General features: G+C 48.4%; 6 protein-coding genes across 6 annotated transcripts; 2 read left to right on the top strand and 4 right to left on the bottom strand.

Moving 5' to 3' along the window:
- Positions 1 to 27: 27 nt before the first annotated feature.
- On the top strand, positions 28 to 4169 carry SPPG_00206 (uncharacterized protein). The gene is made up of 11 exons (XM_016748539.1): positions 28 to 593; positions 655 to 976; positions 1049 to 1135; positions 1199 to 1307; positions 1369 to 1495; positions 1555 to 1638; positions 1695 to 1866; positions 1920 to 2098; positions 2166 to 2778; positions 2849 to 3709; positions 3773 to 4169. Exons 1-11 carry the CDS (start codon positions 76 to 78, stop codon positions 4067 to 4069), a joined length of 3369 nt encoding a protein of 1122 aa, XP_016612518.1. The 5' UTR covers positions 28 to 75; the 3' UTR covers positions 4070 to 4169.
- Positions 4000 to 7842, bottom strand: SPPG_00207 (uncharacterized protein). The gene is made up of 10 exons (XM_016748540.1): positions 7582 to 7842; positions 7363 to 7507; positions 7233 to 7286; positions 7037 to 7167; positions 6875 to 6975; positions 4991 to 6809; positions 4626 to 4926; positions 4480 to 4561; positions 4311 to 4408; positions 4000 to 4240 (listed from the first exon to the last, which is right to left on the bottom strand). The coding sequence occupies exons 1-10, from the start codon at positions 7830 to 7832 to the stop codon at positions 4178 to 4180; spliced, it is 3045 nt and encodes a 1014-aa protein (XP_016612519.1). The 5' UTR covers positions 7833 to 7842; the 3' UTR covers positions 4000 to 4177.
- A 442-nt stretch (positions 7843 to 8284) lies between these two features.
- On the bottom strand, positions 8285 to 11436 carry SPPG_00208 (pentatricopeptide repeat domain-containing protein; the record flags this gene model as incomplete). Its single annotated transcript, XM_016748541.1, has 1 exon — positions 8285 to 11436. A coding segment is annotated over one exon (3083 nt), but the record flags the coding sequence as incomplete, so codon positions are not given.
- A 914-nt stretch (positions 11437 to 12350) lies between these two features.
- SPPG_00210 (uncharacterized protein) lies at positions 12351 to 13896 on the bottom strand (the record flags this gene model as incomplete). The annotated part of the gene is made up of 5 exons (XM_016748542.1): positions 12351 to 12415; positions 12470 to 13182; positions 13238 to 13545; positions 13616 to 13687; positions 13747 to 13896. The coding sequence occupies 5 exons, from the start codon at positions 13894 to 13896 to the stop codon at positions 12351 to 12353; spliced, it is 1308 nt and encodes a 435-aa protein (XP_016612521.1).
- A 572-nt stretch (positions 13897 to 14468) lies between these two features.
- Positions 14469 to 16280, top strand: SPPG_00211 (uncharacterized protein). Its single transcript, XM_016748543.1, has 10 exons — positions 14469 to 14623; positions 14692 to 14848; positions 14912 to 14932; positions 15004 to 15022; positions 15100 to 15146; positions 15203 to 15307; positions 15365 to 15511; positions 15573 to 15619; positions 15675 to 15881; positions 15942 to 16280. The coding sequence occupies exons 2-10, from the start codon at positions 14791 to 14793 to the stop codon at positions 16161 to 16163; spliced, it is 873 nt and encodes a 290-aa protein (XP_016612522.1). The 5' UTR covers positions 14469 to 14623; positions 14692 to 14790; the 3' UTR covers positions 16164 to 16280.
- Positions 16113 to 18449, bottom strand: SPPG_00212 (uncharacterized protein). The gene is made up of 6 exons (XM_016748544.1): positions 17700 to 18449; positions 17594 to 17626; positions 17317 to 17536; positions 16883 to 17261; positions 16473 to 16805; positions 16113 to 16416 (listed from the first exon to the last, which is right to left on the bottom strand). Exons 1-6 carry the CDS (start codon positions 18195 to 18197, stop codon positions 16254 to 16256), a joined length of 1626 nt encoding a protein of 541 aa, XP_016612523.1. The 5' UTR covers positions 18198 to 18449; the 3' UTR covers positions 16113 to 16253.
- Between the last annotated feature and the right edge of the window lie 87 nt (positions 18450 to 18536).

Genomic DNA, 18536 nt, shown 5'->3' on the forward strand with positions numbered 1-18536 from the left:
GGCAAAAACCAAGCGTCGGCCTTCCACAAGAGATCTTTGGCGTAACGTCTATGTTATGTAGCGGATACATGTCGCATGGTATATCTTGATCCTACTGCTAATGGCATTAGTTCCCGGTATATAGTCAAGCCAATGGAGCATGACATCATGTTACCGCGACCGGAACCGCCTGCACCACATCCGCATCCAGCATTGGAGTCCCATAACAGATACGGAAGCGCCATACAAAATTTAAACGCAGGCGCACCAGCTCCAGTTAGTTCAACAGTACGCGCTCGAGCGATGCAATTGCAGTTGCAACGAACAGATGCACGAGCGATGAGGAATGGTCGAGTGAGGGTCGCCGCAGGTAGCGCTACAAAGACAACCGGGAAAAGTGGAGGCGGACCTGTTTCAGTTGAAGATGGAGGAAAAGCTCCTTTTGTAGTGCAATCCGCGACCATGAGAATGAGTTTGAATGAAGAGACGCCTTTCCCTCCACGCGTCGACAGGAAGACTTCGTCGGTGAACGCGGTCCGCGTACCGTACCAAGGGCGTAATATTGCGACAAATTACAAGTTTGTTCCACCTGCCGCTGCTAAATACTATCTATGGTGTGTGCAAGCATGTTGGGAACGGTTTGCCGGAGATGAAACTCAAGAACTTCTTGAATAGGGACACTACAAGTGTAGGCCCGACGCATCTTCTCACTTCCGATCAGCTTTGTCCAGACAACATTCGCCTGCAAACTACAGCTATTCGCGCAAGTCTGTCTTTAGATCGCCCGCCGGTTGCAACAACATGGCAAGGAGTAATGTTGCAGGGCTTCTTCATCGGTCGCTACGTACCGCTGCAGTCGAGTGTTATCTTAGAATCTGTGCACCAGTTGAGTACCAAGGCGCTCGTGCTGGATAGATTTGACGCTGGACGAAGGTCCTCGCATACAGAAGTTGGATTAGAGCCTACATTTGTTACCGGTGGAGATGCTGTAGTTACAGTGAGTTGATCAGCTGCAACTTGGTGCAATACTGCACTGCAAACGTCTTATGATATCTTTTTACGGCTCAAGGTTCTCCGACGAGTGCATGATGACAAAGAAATGATGTCACAGGAGACAGGATGCTGGTCATCGATGGAGTATGGATATGTTTTCAACGTGCGTCGGGAGGCATTGATAGACTACATGCCGATGATTAACCGGCACTTACGAAATTGCTAGACTTTGCGAGAGCGCCTTAAGCGGCTAGATGACTGCGCTAACTTGGATATCGCTACTGTGGTTCTCAGTATGGATCTGGACAAGTCATTCCAACTCCAAGGATTAAAATGTGAATGGAGTGTGATCTTTTGCCAACACATTTAGCGAGTACTTATGCTCATGTGAACAAGGCCAGGCGCTAATTCCCGATGTGATCCTCCGCGCACACCTGATCAATCCTTTGATGATTGTGCCCACAACTTTGACAACGGATCTGTTGAAGCCACTGTCTGTAGCGGGAGAACAGGTTGATTCTGGGTAGGCATCTGCTGCTACCAACACATCAGAGTCTGTTACTGAACGATGGTTCACACCAGCTATGTCGCCATTGACCAAGCGCGTCATGTACTCACCCTTACCTGCAATGATCCTATGGCAACATCGCTGCCTTTAGCCGGAATGTGAGTGGACAGAAGTCGTATTTCGTATGCTTCGATAACTGATGGAAATGTGACAGTTGGGTGAAAGGCGCGCGACATATCCGAGACCCGAGTGTACAATGTGCTTGCATTCGGTATATATGGAATTCAGTCATCAAGAAGTTGGATATGGGTAAATCGCAAGTGTTAGTCATCATATTCCAAAATTTCACATCTGGAACACCCCAGTTTTATGAATGCAATTATGAGGTGAGAATGGTTGTTGGCGCCCACTCTTCCGTTGATTGCTGACCAGCTCAAAGATCAGCGAAATTCCATTCGCTCTCTACGAAGCGTCGTTACCAGTCCCGAAAGATGAGCACAAAGGAGACCTGAAAGCATGGCAGGACGTGCTTTCAGTCAATAATGGATTTGAGCTTAAGAAGGTCAACATTCGCGAATACTCTGGCGCTTGTGAAGCTATTGAAAGCGTTTTTGACATGTGAGCAGGCTTGGTAACTGGCAAAGGAGCTAGTTTGAAATGAACCTGATCGTATTGTTACTATCAGCCCAGTTGCAAAACGCCAAGTATCGAGTTTATCTCCACCCGCGGCGGTCGTTAAATCATCAGCCTCGCCATTACGTGTTGCGGATGACAAGAATGTGGCTGACATTGCGATCACCGTCGACACCAATGCTTCTATTCCCTGGTCATCAACAGACGACGCCAATGCTTCGGCTCCCTCTTCATCAACAGACCAGGCAGAAGACAGAGCGTCATTCTGTGATGATCCTGGACAGAGCGTACGGGTGGATCAGGAACCGAAGACAACCGCAGTATCTGTTCCACGTCAGGGCGACACAACTCAAACAAATGACAATGAGGACGTCGTTGTTAACGCCGTGTCAGAGCAGCAACAGTCGTATCTCAAGTTCCTCCAGCTGCAATTAGACATGCTTAAAATGCAAATGTCAGGCAAACAGGCTGCGAGCTCCTCCAAGCTGCAGTTTTGGCCGATGATCCCGATGTTTCCTTCCCCAGTCATGTTGACGACGTCAACGTCGTCTGATCCTGTTACTAGACGTACGGACGCTCGTATAGGTACGGGATGCGATGCAGCAACGAACACGACGGTATATGTCGGGCATGACGATGTGCAGGCTCCGTTCTCGTCCAAAGAGGTCGGTGAACTATCGTATGATCTCAAGTCTGTTAGTATCCGCTGCTAAGATATCCGGCTTCCTTTGATAGTCCCAGCAAGCAGCTGAAAACAAGGAAACACAAATTCATGCAGTCTCTGAGAAGGCGGATTCCTCACCTCCCACCCGCCGAAAATCAAACAACGCACCAGCGGTGACACCCACGCTTGGAACTACTGATCTGGAATCAGTATTAAAGCGTATTAATCAGACTGATATCGAGCGAACATACCATTTACCTGCGGACACGGGTAGTAACTACGAGGCTTTCTTCCAGTATGACCCGATTACAGATGAGGAAGAAAAACAGACTCAGGAGGACATTGTCCCCGGGCACATGGATATTGAACAGGATGGCAATGAAATTGCAATTAAATCATCATTAATTCAAGGGCGTAGCGAATCTATCAAAAGACCAACATCAACTGATGAAACAAAATCTCCGCCTACTGCGGACGGTCATTGCATGAGATCAGAAATCCGGGAAGTGACCGAAGGACGGACCCCCGTCGGAACGTTACTACGACGAGTAGCGGAGGTGCTAGAAAAGTCGCACGAGGATCCTCTACAAGATGACGTTGCCGTAAATGTGTCATCTGTGGAGGAGGTAGGAGAGGGCAAGACAGAATTGATACATAACAGGAGTGTCCATGGAGCAAAGGATATCATCGCACGGTTAGCGAGCCATCCAGAACAAAGCTTCATCGTCATGGCTGACCACGGTGATTTTCCCTGTGAAAATCTTGTGGAGCAGTCAGTTGTGCTCAATACACCAAGGAAACAGACCATAAGGTCTAGTCCAGCCGTGGATCGAAACGATGTTACCGCAATTGTCCGGAATTCGAAGCCTACACAGCTTACCGCTTCTCAAAACAAGAACGAGACAACCTTGTATCCCGTTATTGCATCGAAGGTAAAAATGTAGACAGCAGGCATTCCTGTCTAAGCACTAGCTGACATGCTTTCGGGTTGCCAGATGGAACCCATTTACAGAAAGAATCCGAGAAGCCCCTTAAAGATACTACAAAACTCAAATCTGAAGGCTGCCGAGTCCGACCCTGATACAACTTGTGAACAGTTCTCCCGCGCGACGCTCGAATATCTGCATAAGTACGGACTGCTGGATGCAGAAGAAATCCCCGACGTTAGGGTGGCATTTCAGACTTTAAATACAAATCGTACGGATTTGCAAGATTCTGTAAGAGGAGACGGTGATGCTTACACGCGGATACTTGATATTACGCGAATTCAAACATTACCGAAACTGCATTGATTGGAGAAAACCTGGGGGTGCTTCGTCTAGTTACAATAGGCTAGATCTAGTCAAATGTAGCCTGCCTGCGCCGTCTATCCTACATAACATGATACTACAGACTTAAACTTAAAACAACCCAGAGACCCTTCCCGTCTCGGGATCCAAATCGACGTCGTAAAAGCATGGACGCTATGATCAAAAGCATCAGCATCCAGCATCTGTTAAACACAGATGGCTTCAAAAACATATGTACACGTACCGTAGGTAGACCCGGCATGGTTTGCATCTCTCCCAACAGAGGATACAAGAACCCAGCACCAACGGATGCTCGAATGTCTCGCACCGGAACCGTAAAGCCTGTGGAGTCATTATCAAAGTTTAGGTTTCGTTGGCCCATGATCTCAACACCAGCCGCAAGCCACGCATACCCATCGGAACGCCTTTCAACTTCGGATCGTGGGATAAACTGAGATGAGTCTTCGCCATGCAAATAGGCAGTTTGTCGAAACCCTAGAGTTAAATCCGTTTTAGCGCCTTTTGAGGAACCATGTCATACCGGCTAGCGATTGCCTACTTGTGACGTGTACAATTGAATTTTGCTTTTTGCTACGTCGCTCAACTCCACGCCATCGGCTCCGTACATTTCCTTCGCAATGGTTTCGATTTTGTCCACGATAGGGAGGTTTACATCATAAAGGTACTTGAACGAAGCACCGCCCTCGCGCTTTGATGTATTGCAAACATCCACTACTGCCTTGGCCAAGTCCAAAGCCCCAGCACCACCTCGCGCCCAATGGTCAGTTACAACGGCTGCTGACGCACCGGCTTCGATCGCCGCTCGTTTCACTGTGTCAAGTTCCGCCTGTGTATCGGAACTGGGTACAACAACAGAACGTGAGTTTGGTTGTTGAGGCCGTTTGCGCGCATAAAATAGCGCACCTGAATTTATTGATCGCCACAACAACGCTGATTCCAAACTTGCGCGCATTTTGGACGTGCTTTGCTAAGTTTGCACAGCCTTTGGCCACTAATCCAACGTCTTCCTGTGAGTACACGTCGCTGATGGGCTTGCCGGCCACGACCTCAGGACCCCCGCCATGCATCTTCAAGGCCTTCACTGTAGCGACGAGGACCACAGCATTGGGAACTAATCCGGAAGTCCTACACTTGATATCAAAAAACTTCTCCATGCCAATGTCGGCTCCAAAACCCGCTTCCGTCACAACATATCCGGGCTCGTCGTCATCTGCCAGTCCTGACGTACCGGCAAGTTTTAAAGCAATCCTATCAGCTAGGATCGATGAGTTACCGTGGGCAATATTAGCGAACGGTCCCGCATGCACAAACACAGGTGTTCCCTCCAGTGTTTGCATCAAGTTGGGTTTAATGGCATCTTTCATCAATACTGTCAGTGCCCCGCCCACACCCAGATCATCTGCCGTGACGGGCTCTCCGGCCATATTACTGGCAACAACCATGCGGCCGAGTCGCTCTCGCATATCCTTCAGATCGGTGGTCAACGCTAGCACAGCCATAATCTCGCTGGCAACAGCAATGTCAAAACCGGTTTCACGAGTACGCCCCTTTTCTTGAGGCCCCATGCCCACCATAATTTTCCGCAAGAAGCGATCGTTGGTATCCATCACACGTTGCCAGGTGATAGTCTCTGGGTTAATATCAAGCCTAGCAAAGCGACGCTTCTCCTCAGGCGTCAGGGTGTCAGGATCAGTTTCCTTGATACCTAATCGCTGCAGACGCCTAATCATAATATCGGAGAACTTCCGCACGCCCTTTTTCGCGGGGACAAGGCGATTGAACAACGTTTCGTCGTTAGGAGTAGTTGCTTCGTGGAACATCCGCGCATCTATTGCAGCAGCCAAAAGGTTGTTCGCCGCGGTTACGGCATGATTGTCGCCGGTCAAATGCAGATTGAACTCGTCCATGGGTATGACTTGAGAATATCCTCCACCTGCTGCACCTCCCTTAATTCCGAACGTAGGCCCTTGTGAGGGTTGTCTGACACATGCGAATGCTACTTTCTTGAGATTCGCTCCTAGGGCCTGGACTAGGCCAATACAGGTCGTTGATTTCCCTTCTCCCAAAGGGGTTGGTGTGATGCCGGTAATGACCACATAATTCGCATCCTGACGATGTTTGAGGCGATCCAATACGGTGAGGTTGACCTTCGCCTTGGTTGGACCGTACAGTTCGAACTCGGAAGGGAACAAGCCTAATTCCTCTGCCACAATTTTGATCGGCTTCGGCTTTTGTGCCATGGCAATATCGATATCGCTTGGAACGGGTGTTTTGAGATCCAGTTTTAGATACTGGGTAGGCCTTCTGTAGCCTTTGAGGGAGCGCTTTGCACTTAGAACGGTGTTGTACATCAGCATTGTCACAGTCATTGGTCCAACGCCGCCGGGAACGGGTGTAATCGCCGACGCTATTTGAGATGCAGATTCGAAATCAACGTCTCCCACCCAACGTATTCCAGATTTCTTCGTGGAGTCGGGAATGGGATTTGTTCCAACATCGATTATCACTACTCCGGGTTTTAGCCACGATCCCTTGACCATCTGAGGTCTGCCAATAGCAGTCACCAGTATATCAGCAGTCCGCACAATATCCTCTAAGTTCTGTGTCCTGGAGTGGCACACAGTTACAGTTGCGTTCTCGCCCTGAAGCAGATGAGCAAGCGGCATGCCGACAATATTACTCCTCCCAACCACTACTGCTTTCTTTCCATTGAGATCCACCCCTAGTAATATTCTCCTCATATCAGACAAATCGCATTGCAGTTGTAGAACTGCCTAAATTGCATACCAGCATGCCTCAAAAGCTCAATGCATCCTTTCGGCGTACAGGGTTCGAACAATGGCTCGTGATCCCTCTTCGCAAGCAGACCGATGTTGAGGGAGTGAAATCTGGCGCAAAAAGACATGAGCCAATGTATAAGTATGATCGCTGCAACGCAAGTAACAGTACCCATCGACATCCTTATGGTAATCAATCGCTTCCGTTACCAATTTCTCGTCCATACCATCGGGGAGGGGCAGTTGCACAAGTATGCCATGGACCCTGTAATCATCATTAAGGGCATGAACAACCGAAAGGAGCTGGAAAGAAGTCTTCGTGTTGATCGAGGATATCTTCAGTAGCGCTCTTAAATCATGAAGCCTACCTCTGCCTGCGAAACGGTAGCTTCCAATTTGTGATGGGTGAATTTCATCCCAATCTAGGACATGGATAAAGTCAGTCTTTGCCTCGCGTGATTATGCGACATTTGATGACGCAGATTCCAGCCAAGGTACCTTGAGAGCTGCCTGCTGCTTCTGTCTCACATACAAGCTCGAATCTTCACGGTCGCCAACCTGAATAATGGCTAGGTGCGGAATGAACCCGCCGTTATTCTCGGAGAGATCGGTCACCTCATCACGAAGCTTTGCACGAATGGACCTGGATATGTCTGCACTCGTTAGTTCATCGCCCACCGAACACGGGGCAGTTTCGAGTATAAATGAGGTACTGACTCTGCTAAGGCTTTCCCATCAATAATCTTTGCTCCAGCAGCCATGCTTCGTTTTATATGTTGCTGCTGTGGTATCGGCGCTAAAAAGTTACGTTTCGTGGTATGAGCAAAACTGGGGCGTGCAGGTGGGATTGACAATCGCGAAGTATGCGTAGTAGAACACCGCACTGTAGAGGCGGAACACGTCAACAAGCAGCGAGGTATCACTGAGAATTCAAGCGGTAAAGATCGTAGCAGGAATCGGATGTGCATAAAGCTCACCGTCTAGTAGTCAGCCCCAGAAAATGCCAACAAGGAGGTGATCGGTGTGACTCATCGAATATAAACAATACAGTCAGTACTTGTAGTTAGGTGAAACATAATGGCCATTTTATTGGTCGAAAGAAGCTGCCTTCTGTCCTCCTCGTTTCTTGTTGCACTCTTATTGTCCCACGTCCCTCATCAAAAACCTGGACCCAAAGTCCTCTGGTGGGTCAGTACACTCATCCCGAGAAGTTCTCAAAAAGTCGACTGCCGGCTGGCCCGTCCCTTTTCAAATCTCGAATAGCAGATGTCCGTGAAACCAGCGGATCATTGCAATGTCCATATTACCAATTGTGTTAGAGAGTCCTACCATCCTTACCTTGTTGCGCGCTTCTCTAAAACTTAAGTTCAGGATGGACCCTGTGTATCGACTGACGGAAGGGAGTCAGATTAGACTGTATAGAAGTGGCTAGCTTCACATTAGAACTTTCTAATTGATTAAGAAGCACTAAAGTGTTATAGATATAATGCTAGTCCTGAGCCAAATAACCTCCTCTACTACTTTCAGCCCGCACCTCCCATTCATTTTCAAGAAGCCAGTCAAGCGCTTTCTTTCGCGCACCCCAGGTTCCGTTCATCTCGCAATGACGCAAAAACGCCTGGATAAATGTGGCTAACAGCAGGTCCATTTCCAAAGGGTTGGATAGATTAGGTGATTTGGGGACATAGACGGGTTGCTCCGTTACGGGAAGCTCTTTGAACGAAGCAGGAAATACTATTTCGGTCACCCGCGTCTCACTTTGGTTGACGTTTGTCTGTTCGCACGGGGGGGCGGCAACACAGTCCAGCTGCTTATGCAGACCGCTCTTTTTGCTTGCTTTTGACTTCGTTTTGGCATCGACAAGAGTCCAAAGTGACAGAATAGCATCCCAATACTCCACCGCCCCCCATTCGAGCATAAACCTTTCCGCATCGGGTTTCGCCCGCGCTTTGTTGACTACGATGAAATCACGCTTCACATCTTTTACGTGGTGGAGATTCGACACTAGCGGCCAGAGGGCATACATGCCAAAGGTGAACGCCTCGCACGCTGTTAGGACTCGGTCAACTTTCCATGCGTCAAACTTCAGCGATGATATTGTTCCCTCGCCATCAGCGGTGTTAAGAGAATCAGTAAAATCAGGGTGAATAAGACCTTCCCGCCATAGGATTTGCAGTCCTTCGTCATTATCGGTTCTGCATGCGAATGCTTTGACGCTCATCTCGTGTATCCAACGTCTCAGTCCAGTCAGCCAGGTCCGAACTGCCCACCAGCCCTCTGCTGTGGCAAGACCACGAATGATTTGAACCGGCGCCCGCGGCGTAATTGGACACCCATCCTCTATCATATTCCGGATGACCTCCTTTGCCTCGCCATGCATGCGTGCTGCCATGAAATATCCAACCATCGTTTCATATATCAACGGGTTCGGTGAAGAATCCAGCTGCGAGAGTACTTTTCGGTATTGAGCATACACGGAACAGATGGCATTCCGGGAAGTTAAAAACTGCTCTGAATCCGGTGGTTCCCCTTTATGATTCACTATTTGTTCGTTCATCCCCTCTGTGTCCGTCAGACGTTCCTCCTCCCCAGATACAAACTTGTCAGCCAGCCTACGGACAAGTGCCTCGTATATCATCGAGGGAAGAACAACGCCCGTTTCTGTGGCTTCCACGAAGATTTCAAGCGCAGCCGCCACATCTTGCTGTGCAAGACAGGTTTTGATGAAAACTGCACCACTTTCCTCAGTTAATGTTATTCCGTCGATTTTCCTTGAAGCCATCCATTGCATTGCTCGGTCAAAATCGTTCTGAGCAGCAAAAGATCGCACTATAACCGCGTAGAGGAGAGCATCTGGAGACATCCCAGAGCTCTGCATGGCTTGAAACCATCGTGTGGCACCTTGTACATCATTTCCGCTTATGTGCGCATTTATGAGAGCAGTATAAGTGGCAACAGTGGGCTTCACACCGGCACTTAGCATTTCGGAAAAGAGCTGCCGACAGAGTTGTAACTCTCCTCGGCGGCCGTACGCATCCAACAAGCTTGTGTACGCATAGGCGCTTGGTTCGAGACTTGCCCCTTCATTGCCGGATTTCCATGCTGAAAGACCTTCATCGAACCAGCTCTTCGCTCCATCCACATCTCCTGCCTTGACATGCGCAGAAATAAGAGCGGCAAAAGTCCACCGGTCAGGCACAAGTCGCTGGTTAAGCATCGCGGTATAGAATTCGCGGACGTTGTTCAACCGTCCTGTTCTTCCGTATCCATTTATAAGGATATTATAAACGCCGACGTCGGGTTGAATCCCGTCTTCGTATAACCTGTTCAAAAGGCGGCCGACCTCTCTCATATGTCCTCGCTTTGCGTGAACACTCAGTAGCAGCGAGTAAAACACGAGGTCCGGCTTTACATTCATGTAACGAAGTAGTCGATGCACCTTGCCCGCCGAATTCACATCTCCTTTTTCCACATACCCCTTCAGCAGCAATGTGAATGTGCCTATGTTGGGTTTCTGGCCACATTTTACCATCGAATTGTACAGGTCCATAGCTCGATCCATCCGTCCACGATCACAAGCAAGCTTTATCAGCCGGTTAAATGTGCGTAAATTTGGTGGTCGCTTAGCACTAGAATCTCTATGGTTCTCATTCTTCTGTATTATCCCCAGTCGTTGATTCATAATCGCCCAATACTTCTCCGCCATTTTCAAGTCTCGGGCACGTTCATACACTTCGATCATGAGGACAAGTGTTACTTCAGTTACCGAAGTCTTTGTCTTCTTCATTTCTCTATACCATCTTTCGGCACCAGCGGGATCGCGCGCATGCACAAACGCCTCGATCACACCATTCCAACAACTGGAATCTGGTTTCATGGTATCACGCACCCGATCGAAGACGCGCAGAGCCCCTTTCACATCGTGATTGCGACCGAACGCTACAATGAGACGGCCCCAGTCCAGGGCATGTGGTTGTATCCCAAGAGCGACCATATCCTCCATAATCATACCAATGTCTTTGGAAGAAATATTTCCAGCACGCAAAAGCAAGCCGATCAGGGCGCGGAAATCTTTCAAGGTTAGGCTGCGAAGTAACGACCCGCATGCAGTCTCAGATCCAGAGGGTGAACGAAGATAGCAATAGTTGGCATGCAACCGAGCGGCTTCACGACTCAATGCATCCTCAAAAAAGGGGAGGAAGCGGGCCCGGCTCACTTCTTCGACTTCGCGGACAAAGGATGTCACAAGGGACTCGTGGTTGACAAGATATCTTGGATATGCAGTCTCCCCTTCTATACTTTGCGCTGACGCCGAGTGGGATGAGCGATACTTGATACTAAAGGAAGCTTCCCTCCGACAACCGTTGCATATGTTCACACGCGGTACCGCTACATATTGGCGCTGCGTTGAGCGAGGGAAGGCAGCGTACCCTGCGACCTGTTGAACGCTAGCATGCGCTGCAAAAGACAGTAGCGCTGCAAGGGCGGGCGACTGTGTACGAAGAGAGTTCGACAGTCTCAAGCATCGGTGAGCAAATGTGTGCTGTCGCAGATCCCGCTCATAGCGCATCCCTTGGTGGTCAGGCAGTTCCCAACTGCCTGAGGTTGGGTCTTTCCACTGTTGCCATGGCCACCAAGTCACAACTGGGCAGGCAGCCGTAAGTTGTAACTCAGTCAGAGTGAACAACAAGATGACTGCGTATGAAATTCAGAACCCGTCGTACCTTACGCTACCGCACCCGGCAACTGGACGGTTCAGCTCCTTTCAAACATTCTACCCATTTTATCTCGGAGAGCACGCGAACAAAACCTGCCGGCGGTTACATGTTGTGGGTGAGTTTTGGCAATTGCCAACTTTGGCCATTTCACGAGTGGAAGTCCTCGCTAATGGTTTTCTCATACCTATGCAGGAACATCCTTTGTGACAGGAACAATTATCTATGCAATCACAACTGCAACTGCTTCAGCCCTGAAGTGGGTTCCTATTCTAGGATATGGATTCGCCTGGGCAGGACATTTCTTTTTTGGTCCGTGCATAAAACCATAAATGGCATTACACACTGATAGACTGATTAGATTGCCCATTTACAGAAAAGAATAAGCCTGCGACGTTCAAGTATCCCTTGTGGTCGCTCATGGGTGACTTCAAAATGTTTTGGGAGGTGATATCAGGGAAGAGGGCATTTTAGACCACGTCTGCGTCCAGACCTCCATTTTCCATGTTTCGTTCCGCCCCGTAGATAGTGTATTAATTGTGTATAGTTCTCTCTTTCATGGACCAAATTACATGTATATTCTGTGATAGTACCGGTTCCGAGCCAAAGGCTAACTGATGATATCGATCGGTATTATGTCTCATGCAGTAAAATGAAAGCCTATATGATTAACTCTAACCCTCTTGTGTTTGAAATAGGTTATATCACATCATCATTAATAGGAAAAATGTGTGCATCGCCTCTAATAGCCACGTTTACGCTAAGCAAGTACTACATATAGGCCGAACCTCCTGCCCGAGGAAACGCATTTCTATTCCGTGTCAACATAGTACGACCTATCACCAAAATTTTAGTTGCTGTTACGCAAGTCTATCAGTGTACCGGCTTACCGTCATGAAAACTGGCACCTGATATTGGCGTGGTCGTATAGCTCGGTAGCCCTAATGAATTTTGCATGTACTCGTTCGCTGCGCCGGAAGATCGGTTGAGCAATGGACTCGTCATGCTGCTGGACATAATCGACCCAGGCCCTTGCGGGTTAAAAGGTACCCGCATTGCAGTACGTGGTCTAGAATTAAAAGATCCCATACTGGAGCTGTTTTTCACAGGCGTGCGCGGAATGCCATTCGCCATGTATCCGGCATTACTAGTTTGCGCTATATTGCCAGGTCCGATCGGATTAAACTGATTTTGAGTTGTACGCGGTGATGTTGCACCGTTCGTTGGACGTGAGTTGAAGTGAGAGTGACCCGTCCAGGGAGTCTGATGGTAACCAGTGGCCACTTCAGCAGTTGTCCCAGGTCCAATTCCCCTGTATGAGTCGTGGTTGGCGTACAGCGGAGTTCGATAATGGTTCTGATTTGCGAACGTGGCATCGTTTTGTTGATGCGAATGAGGATACATTACTTGATTGCTCTGAAGGTCCATTGGATCAGGCTGAAATGATACTGCTGCAACATCTTGGAAATGATTTACACCATTTATGCTGCCAGGTCCATTGACCCCTCGGGAATTCGGTCGTAAACTAAGTCTCGAAGGAGGATTTGGCGTCTGGATTGCCCGTTTTGAATTGCGGCTTGGTGAGGTACCGAGTGATCGCGAACTGAAGACATCTAGTTCAAGAATCGGTCATATTCGCAAAGAAATGTCTGCATTACCTGTTAGGTCTTGAGTTCCCTGTTGTCGGGCTCCGCTCTGTTAAAGGAATACCATTATTTTTGGGAACTTCTTTGAGTCGCGTGGGCGATTCAGTTGCGATGCTCTGCTTCAGGAGCTCCATTTGATGCCTTTGGGTCATTATTTCATCCTGCGCTTTATTTAATGTTCTGAAAAAAATGTGTTTATGTGTAGATCTGGCATACGACTCTTTGGACATATACCTCACGGCCTCTCGATATTTCCGGTTGTACTCGCTCGTTTTGATCTTCAAGTAGCGTAGGAGTCTTACTGCATTTCCGTACTGCAGCTGGTAGGAGCCCGGCTAAGGTTAGTTCCAACACGATAGACGGCCTGTCATGCAATCAACGTATGCCTACTTTCCAGACTTTCACTGTATCCTCAAGGTGAACAATTGCGGGGATGAATATTTTCTCCACTTCTTCTGGTATCTATCATTGATGGCAAAGACATGGGCAGGTTAGAGATCACACTTAATGCGCGGTCAGACCAGCGGTAAATCATCAACCTCCTTTCGCAGCTCCACCACGGCGGCGGGTTGCCCACAGACAGGACAGACATGCTGCTTGTTTGTATCAATACGACTGCGGCTGACGGCCAAATTCCCCGCGTCGCCATTCTCCTGGCGTATACTATACATTTGGAGGCGTCAGTTCAGAGTCCATCACTTAAGTACAATGGAAGATTTGTTTACCAAGTTTCGCAGGCAATATGGGCACAGTTAGTGACGTAGAATACAGTACCAACGGACGCCCCGTTTCCTGCATTACGCGGATTTTCCCCCAGCGGACATTGTATTGTATGGTCGTATGCGTGACAGCTGAGGTTCGTCCGTACACAAAAAAAGGAACGATATAAAACACGACAAACTGTAAGCTTTCGTAGTAGAACTGATCTGTCATCGCACATCCACATGTGTACCCCAGTACGAGCGTGGCGGTATGCTACCGGAGTCCTAGAGGCAGAAAAGTGTGTACGACTTGATAGCGTGCCTTACCGTCCGCAATGCAACCACTCCAAGCCCGGGTCGTATGCAGCATCCAGAGTTTCCGAGTCACGAGCAGCGGTGGATGTGTCTTTTGCGGGTGAGTCCACCATAGCGTTAGGGGATCGTGGCGGCGACGGTGGGCGGCGGTAAGGGTGTGGTCCGAGATGAGAAGCGCTATGGGAAATTCCTGTCCGTGTGTGATGAGGGACGAAGCTGACGAGAATGGTTACATTGCCATTAAGCCAAAAGTAGATTAATTGCGATAACGCAGGCCAGCAGATGTCGAATTCGGCTGGCCTGGTGCATGAACGAGCAATTCTTTTATGGAAAAACGGTGTGCGTTGACAGGCAAGCAGCATTAGTTTTTTGCCAAATTCCAGTAAGTCTCGGCCTCTTTTTCTGCTAGCCTCATCCGGTGTTCTAACATCCACCTTTCTCTCCCTTAAGGTGATACACCCAAGTGGGCAGAGCAGCCTGTACTGGTCGCTCCACATAACGTGCACGGCGAATCTCTTTGTGAAGGCTATTTGGGATTAACAGAGTACGATGGGTGAAGTTTATCAAAAGATGCCGGCTTTTGCTCGGTTAAGTGAGCGAGTCTGCAGTGAGTTTCTCGTGGTCCGCTGTTTAGATTTGCAGAGTAACCTGATGCAGCCCTCTCTTACAGCTGTTCTAGGCCTGAATCCAGGCAAGTATCCCTACAGAAAGTACCTTGGATTTTCTACACCGAGCTGAAAAACTACCTTATCGTTGCAAAAGGAAAATTTACACTTCAAGGGTGGGTTGGCTGTAAAACCATCAGCAACCTTTACTACGTACATAAACCAAACTCTAAGGTCTGCATTGTAAACCCAGGACAAACACATACTTGGTTGGAACAGGTCATCGAAGGATATTGATAGGTGCGCAGAGTTAGCCGAGAACAGTTCATGTGATTCACTTTAATGTTTGCGTTTAGATACAGGCTCCGGTGTTGCGGACTTTGAGGAGCACCTGCGGACTTCACTAACGAGAGCTGGTGGAATAGGCATATCAAGTATCATTTGCACTCATCGTCATATGGGTATGCAATCTTATTTGAGCAATGATTTTTTCAATTGAGATCTTAAATCCTGTGAAGATCATATATCTGGAATTCCTCAAGTACTGGCACTTCATGGGGGCGCCGATCATATACCCATTTACAAGTACTTGACGGCCAATGACATCCCACCCTTCCCTTATGAGTATACCGCGATCCGAGATGGTCACATATTCAAGACCGAAGGTTTGAAAAACATTGGATATACTTTTGACGTCGTAAGCATTGAAGAGTGTTGTGTTACCAGGTGCTACGCTCAGAGCCGTACATACACCAGGGCATTTGGACGACCATGTATGTTACCTACATCCTGGTTACGCATTCGTCTTCGCTTATCAGTCTTCGATAGGTGGTTCTGTATTTGGAGGAAGAAAACGCCGTATTCTCGGGTGATTGCGTATTGGGGCAGGGTACGGCGGTGTTTGAAAACCTCGCAGAATATATGAGCTCCCTTCGCCGGATTATGGAGCTGCAGCCAGGTCGCTTATACCCTGGACACGGACCGGTGATAGAGAACGGAGTGCAGAAAATAGAAGAGTACATTCGGCATCGACAGGTTCGGGGCTTTTCGGCAGGCAACGTGTCTTACATCTTGATTCATGGTCGATTATAACAGGAGCGCGAAGAGCAAATTGTCGCCTTATTGAACACTAATCCGCCAGGCTCAAAGGATGGAGCTTGGTCCAGTCGCCAGCTGGTTGAAACAATATATGCATCATATCCACAAAGCTTGTACGATGCAGCCGAAGGGTCGCTACTACATCACTTGAACAAACTTTTGAGCGAGGGGAAAGTTCAGCATGTAAAAGGCAAATGGTTATTGACTACGGACAAGTAACTTCCTTCTACATAGTTTCAAAAATTATGCAAAAACAACATAAGAAAACTATCATAGCAATTCAATATATACATTTGTAAATCGGGAGTGCTAAATATACTCATTGCCAACGAACCGTATATCCTGTTCATACTTATTTATCCACCTCCGATTAATAATAAATTCGCTCAGCTTGTTACAGCCGTATACCTTGACCTTGCTCAGTGAACGGCTATTGGCCAGTAACTTCTCCAGAATTGAGTCGTTGACATTTCTACACAAGGAGAGTCAGATACCATATTGATGAAACAGAGAGCTGACACTGCGTACCTTATCCAGGAGACATCCAACTCAGTCAAGTTTGGGCACCCAGTAGCAACTGCTCCAAGAGAGTAGTCTGTGAGCTCGTCCAAACCGTTCAGGTTCAATTGTTGCAAAGATGTCCCGAAATGGTTGACAATCGCCACAATCACATCGTCGTTCATGTGTACGTTCCGAGATAGACTCACAACTGAAAGGCCTGATGGTGCTTTCAGCTTTCCAAAGAAATCTACCATTCCTGCAGATGTCAGCCCCTCGCTCTCCTCCATTGATATCTCTTGCAGTCTCTCACAAGTGGGCACGATCGCTTCGTTGAGTACTTTGTCGGTCAAGTGAGAATGTCTGCGTACCGCAGGTAAAATGGTAATGGTTTAGTGAGTACCGCAATCTATGAGGTGTACCAGACGGATTAGACTTACCCATTCAGTGACAAGACTCGCAATTGTGCACCGACTGTCCGAATTACATGTATCAATGATTCCTCCGACACCTTTTCCCCTAAGCGACTCAACTCCAAAAAGTCCAAGTGCTTCAGGTCCGCAATCAGCCGTATTCCCTCATCGCCCAGTTTGAGACACTGATCAAATCGCAGCAAAGTTAAATTCGGACAGCGCTGCACCAGAACCTCAACTGCCGCCTTGTCCAATTTTGCCGCGTGCTGTAAACTCAACTCTTTGAGCTTCTCGCCCAACCCTTGAAAAAGTGTAATAAAGCCAGAACTCGAGGGGAGAAAGGGACCGCTTAATGAGAGCGACGCAAGGCTGGTGCAGTTTTCGCCAATTATTTTCAGCACGTTATCTACCAAGTGCGTGAGCGGAATATGCCGATGGGAGCATATGACAATATAGGATACCTGTTATGCGGCCACAGTTACCAAGGTATAGTTGATGCACGTTAGGCGACATGTATGCGACCTCAGAGAGTGCCTTCTCGTCCAAGTAAGTGCACTCGGAAAGATTTAGTCGGTCCTCGCCTGGCCCGATAAACAAACGAACATTTGTACTATTCAACTGTCGATACCGCCCAATAATCTTGGCTATTTGGAGTTTGGTTGCTTCCGAGATATCTCCAAACTAGAAAATCATGCTCAGCGCGTTACGCTGGGAAATATGCTCAACATGTGGCAATACCTCCTCCACTTGATCAATATAATCCGCGATAAGCTGAGAAATATGGACGCTCCGGTAAGAGAAAGACAAGTGAAAGTGTACGGTACGCTATGCGTCATTAAGCTACCTTGATGCACAAGTTTCTCAACGACTTCACGGGTCCTCCTTCATCTGAACCTTCGGGAATCACTTTTCCTCTTTTCTTGCGGCCCTTTCGGAGTACTTCTGCCCCAGAGCGATTTGTCTGGATTGACAGGCATGCGGGACATAGAGCTTGAGCATCATCCTCCACCAGGTACCTTCTCTGGCATCGATCGCAAAAGCTTATGGAACCATTGCCGCCCGCATTGCCCTTTTGTGGCGGTTTTCCGCGTCGCTTTGAATGATTGGATCTTGAGGCAATGTGCTTCGTGCATTCTCCTTCTTGAGAGTCCTGATCATCGTCAGAATCGAAGCTTTTCTTCGCCCTCTTTCGCTTCGACGATGCGGCAAGGTGGCAGTCGTCTTTCTCCTGTCCAGTCAATTTTGTCTTTGATCGCTTTTTTGCGCCAGGCCCATTTGCTACAATATTTTCCATGGCTTGCTCCATTTCTGTGGTCAAATTTACCCCGAGCTCTACTTGCATTAACGTGGTCTCCAAGCCCACATTTGCGTTAGGGGATGCATGACTTGAACCATGTACAGGGACAGTTGCTTCTCCACCCAGTTGACCTTGGTAACCTCCTTCACTACCACCTGTTCCAGCGGCAGTATCCCCCTCAGTGCTCTCTGCCAAACGACCTGCGATTTCACCCTCATTAACATTCCCCGCGGCTGCACGTCGTTGCCAGACGTTGCGTGGAGCCCGAATCCCCCGCTCACGCAAAAAGCTAAAGAAGATCAGCAGCGAGCATGATTTTTACCAGAAAAACTTTCATTCCATACCTTGATATGCAGAGGATTGTACTCCGCACCCTGATTGTTG

The sequence above is a fragment of the Spizellomyces punctatus genome (genome assembly GCF_000182565.1).
Source record: "Spizellomyces punctatus DAOM BR117 chromosome Unknown supercont1.1, whole genome shotgun sequence".
Lineage (NCBI taxonomy): Eukaryota > Fungi > Chytridiomycota > Chytridiomycetes > Spizellomycetales > Spizellomycetaceae > Spizellomyces > Spizellomyces punctatus.

Coding starts and splice junctions, on each gene's coding strand:
- SPPG_00206 (XM_016748539.1), top strand. CDS start 76: ATGGTATATCTTGATCCTACTGCTAATGGCATTAGTTCCCGGTATATA. Junction 1,496..1,554: donor GGAGAACAGGTTGATTCTGG/GTAGGCATCTGC, acceptor GGTTCACACCAG/CTATGTCGCCATTGACCAAG. Junction 1,639..1,694: donor TCGCTGCCTTTAGCCGGAAT/GTGAGTGGACAG, acceptor GAAATGTGACAG/TTGGGTGAAAGGCGCGCGAC.
- SPPG_00207 (XM_016748540.1), bottom strand. CDS start 7,832: ATGCACATCCGATTCCTGCTACGATCTTTACCGCTTGAATTCTCAGTG. Junction 7,168..7,232: donor CTACCGTTTCGCAGGCAGAG/GTAGGCTTCATG, acceptor ACTTCTTTCCAG/CTCCTTTCGGTTGTTCATGC. Junction 4,562..4,625: donor TTCAATTGTACACGTCACAA/GTAGGCAATCGC, acceptor ATTTAACTCTAG/GGTTTCGACAAACTGCCTAT.
- SPPG_00212 (XM_016748544.1), bottom strand. CDS start 18,197: ATGCAAGTAGAGCTCGGGGTAAATTTGACCACAGAAATGGAGCAAGCC. Junction 17,537..17,593: donor ATATTGATCAAGTGGAGGAG/GTATTGCCACAT, acceptor ATGATTTTCTAG/TTTGGAGATATCTCGGAAGC. Junction 17,262..17,316: donor TAACTGTGGCCGCATAACAG/GTATCCTATATT, acceptor CGCACTTGGTAG/ATAACGTGCTGAAAATAATT.
- SPPG_00211 (XM_016748543.1), top strand. CDS start 14,791: ATGGGTGAAGTTTATCAAAAGATGCCGGCTTTTGCTCGGTTAAGTGAG. Junction 15,147..15,202: donor TCATCGAAGGATATTGATAG/GTGCGCAGAGTT, acceptor GTTTGCGTTTAG/ATACAGGCTCCGGTGTTGCG. Junction 15,620..15,674: donor CAGGGCATTTGGACGACCAT/GTATGTTACCTA, acceptor AGTCTTCGATAG/GTGGTTCTGTATTTGGAGGA.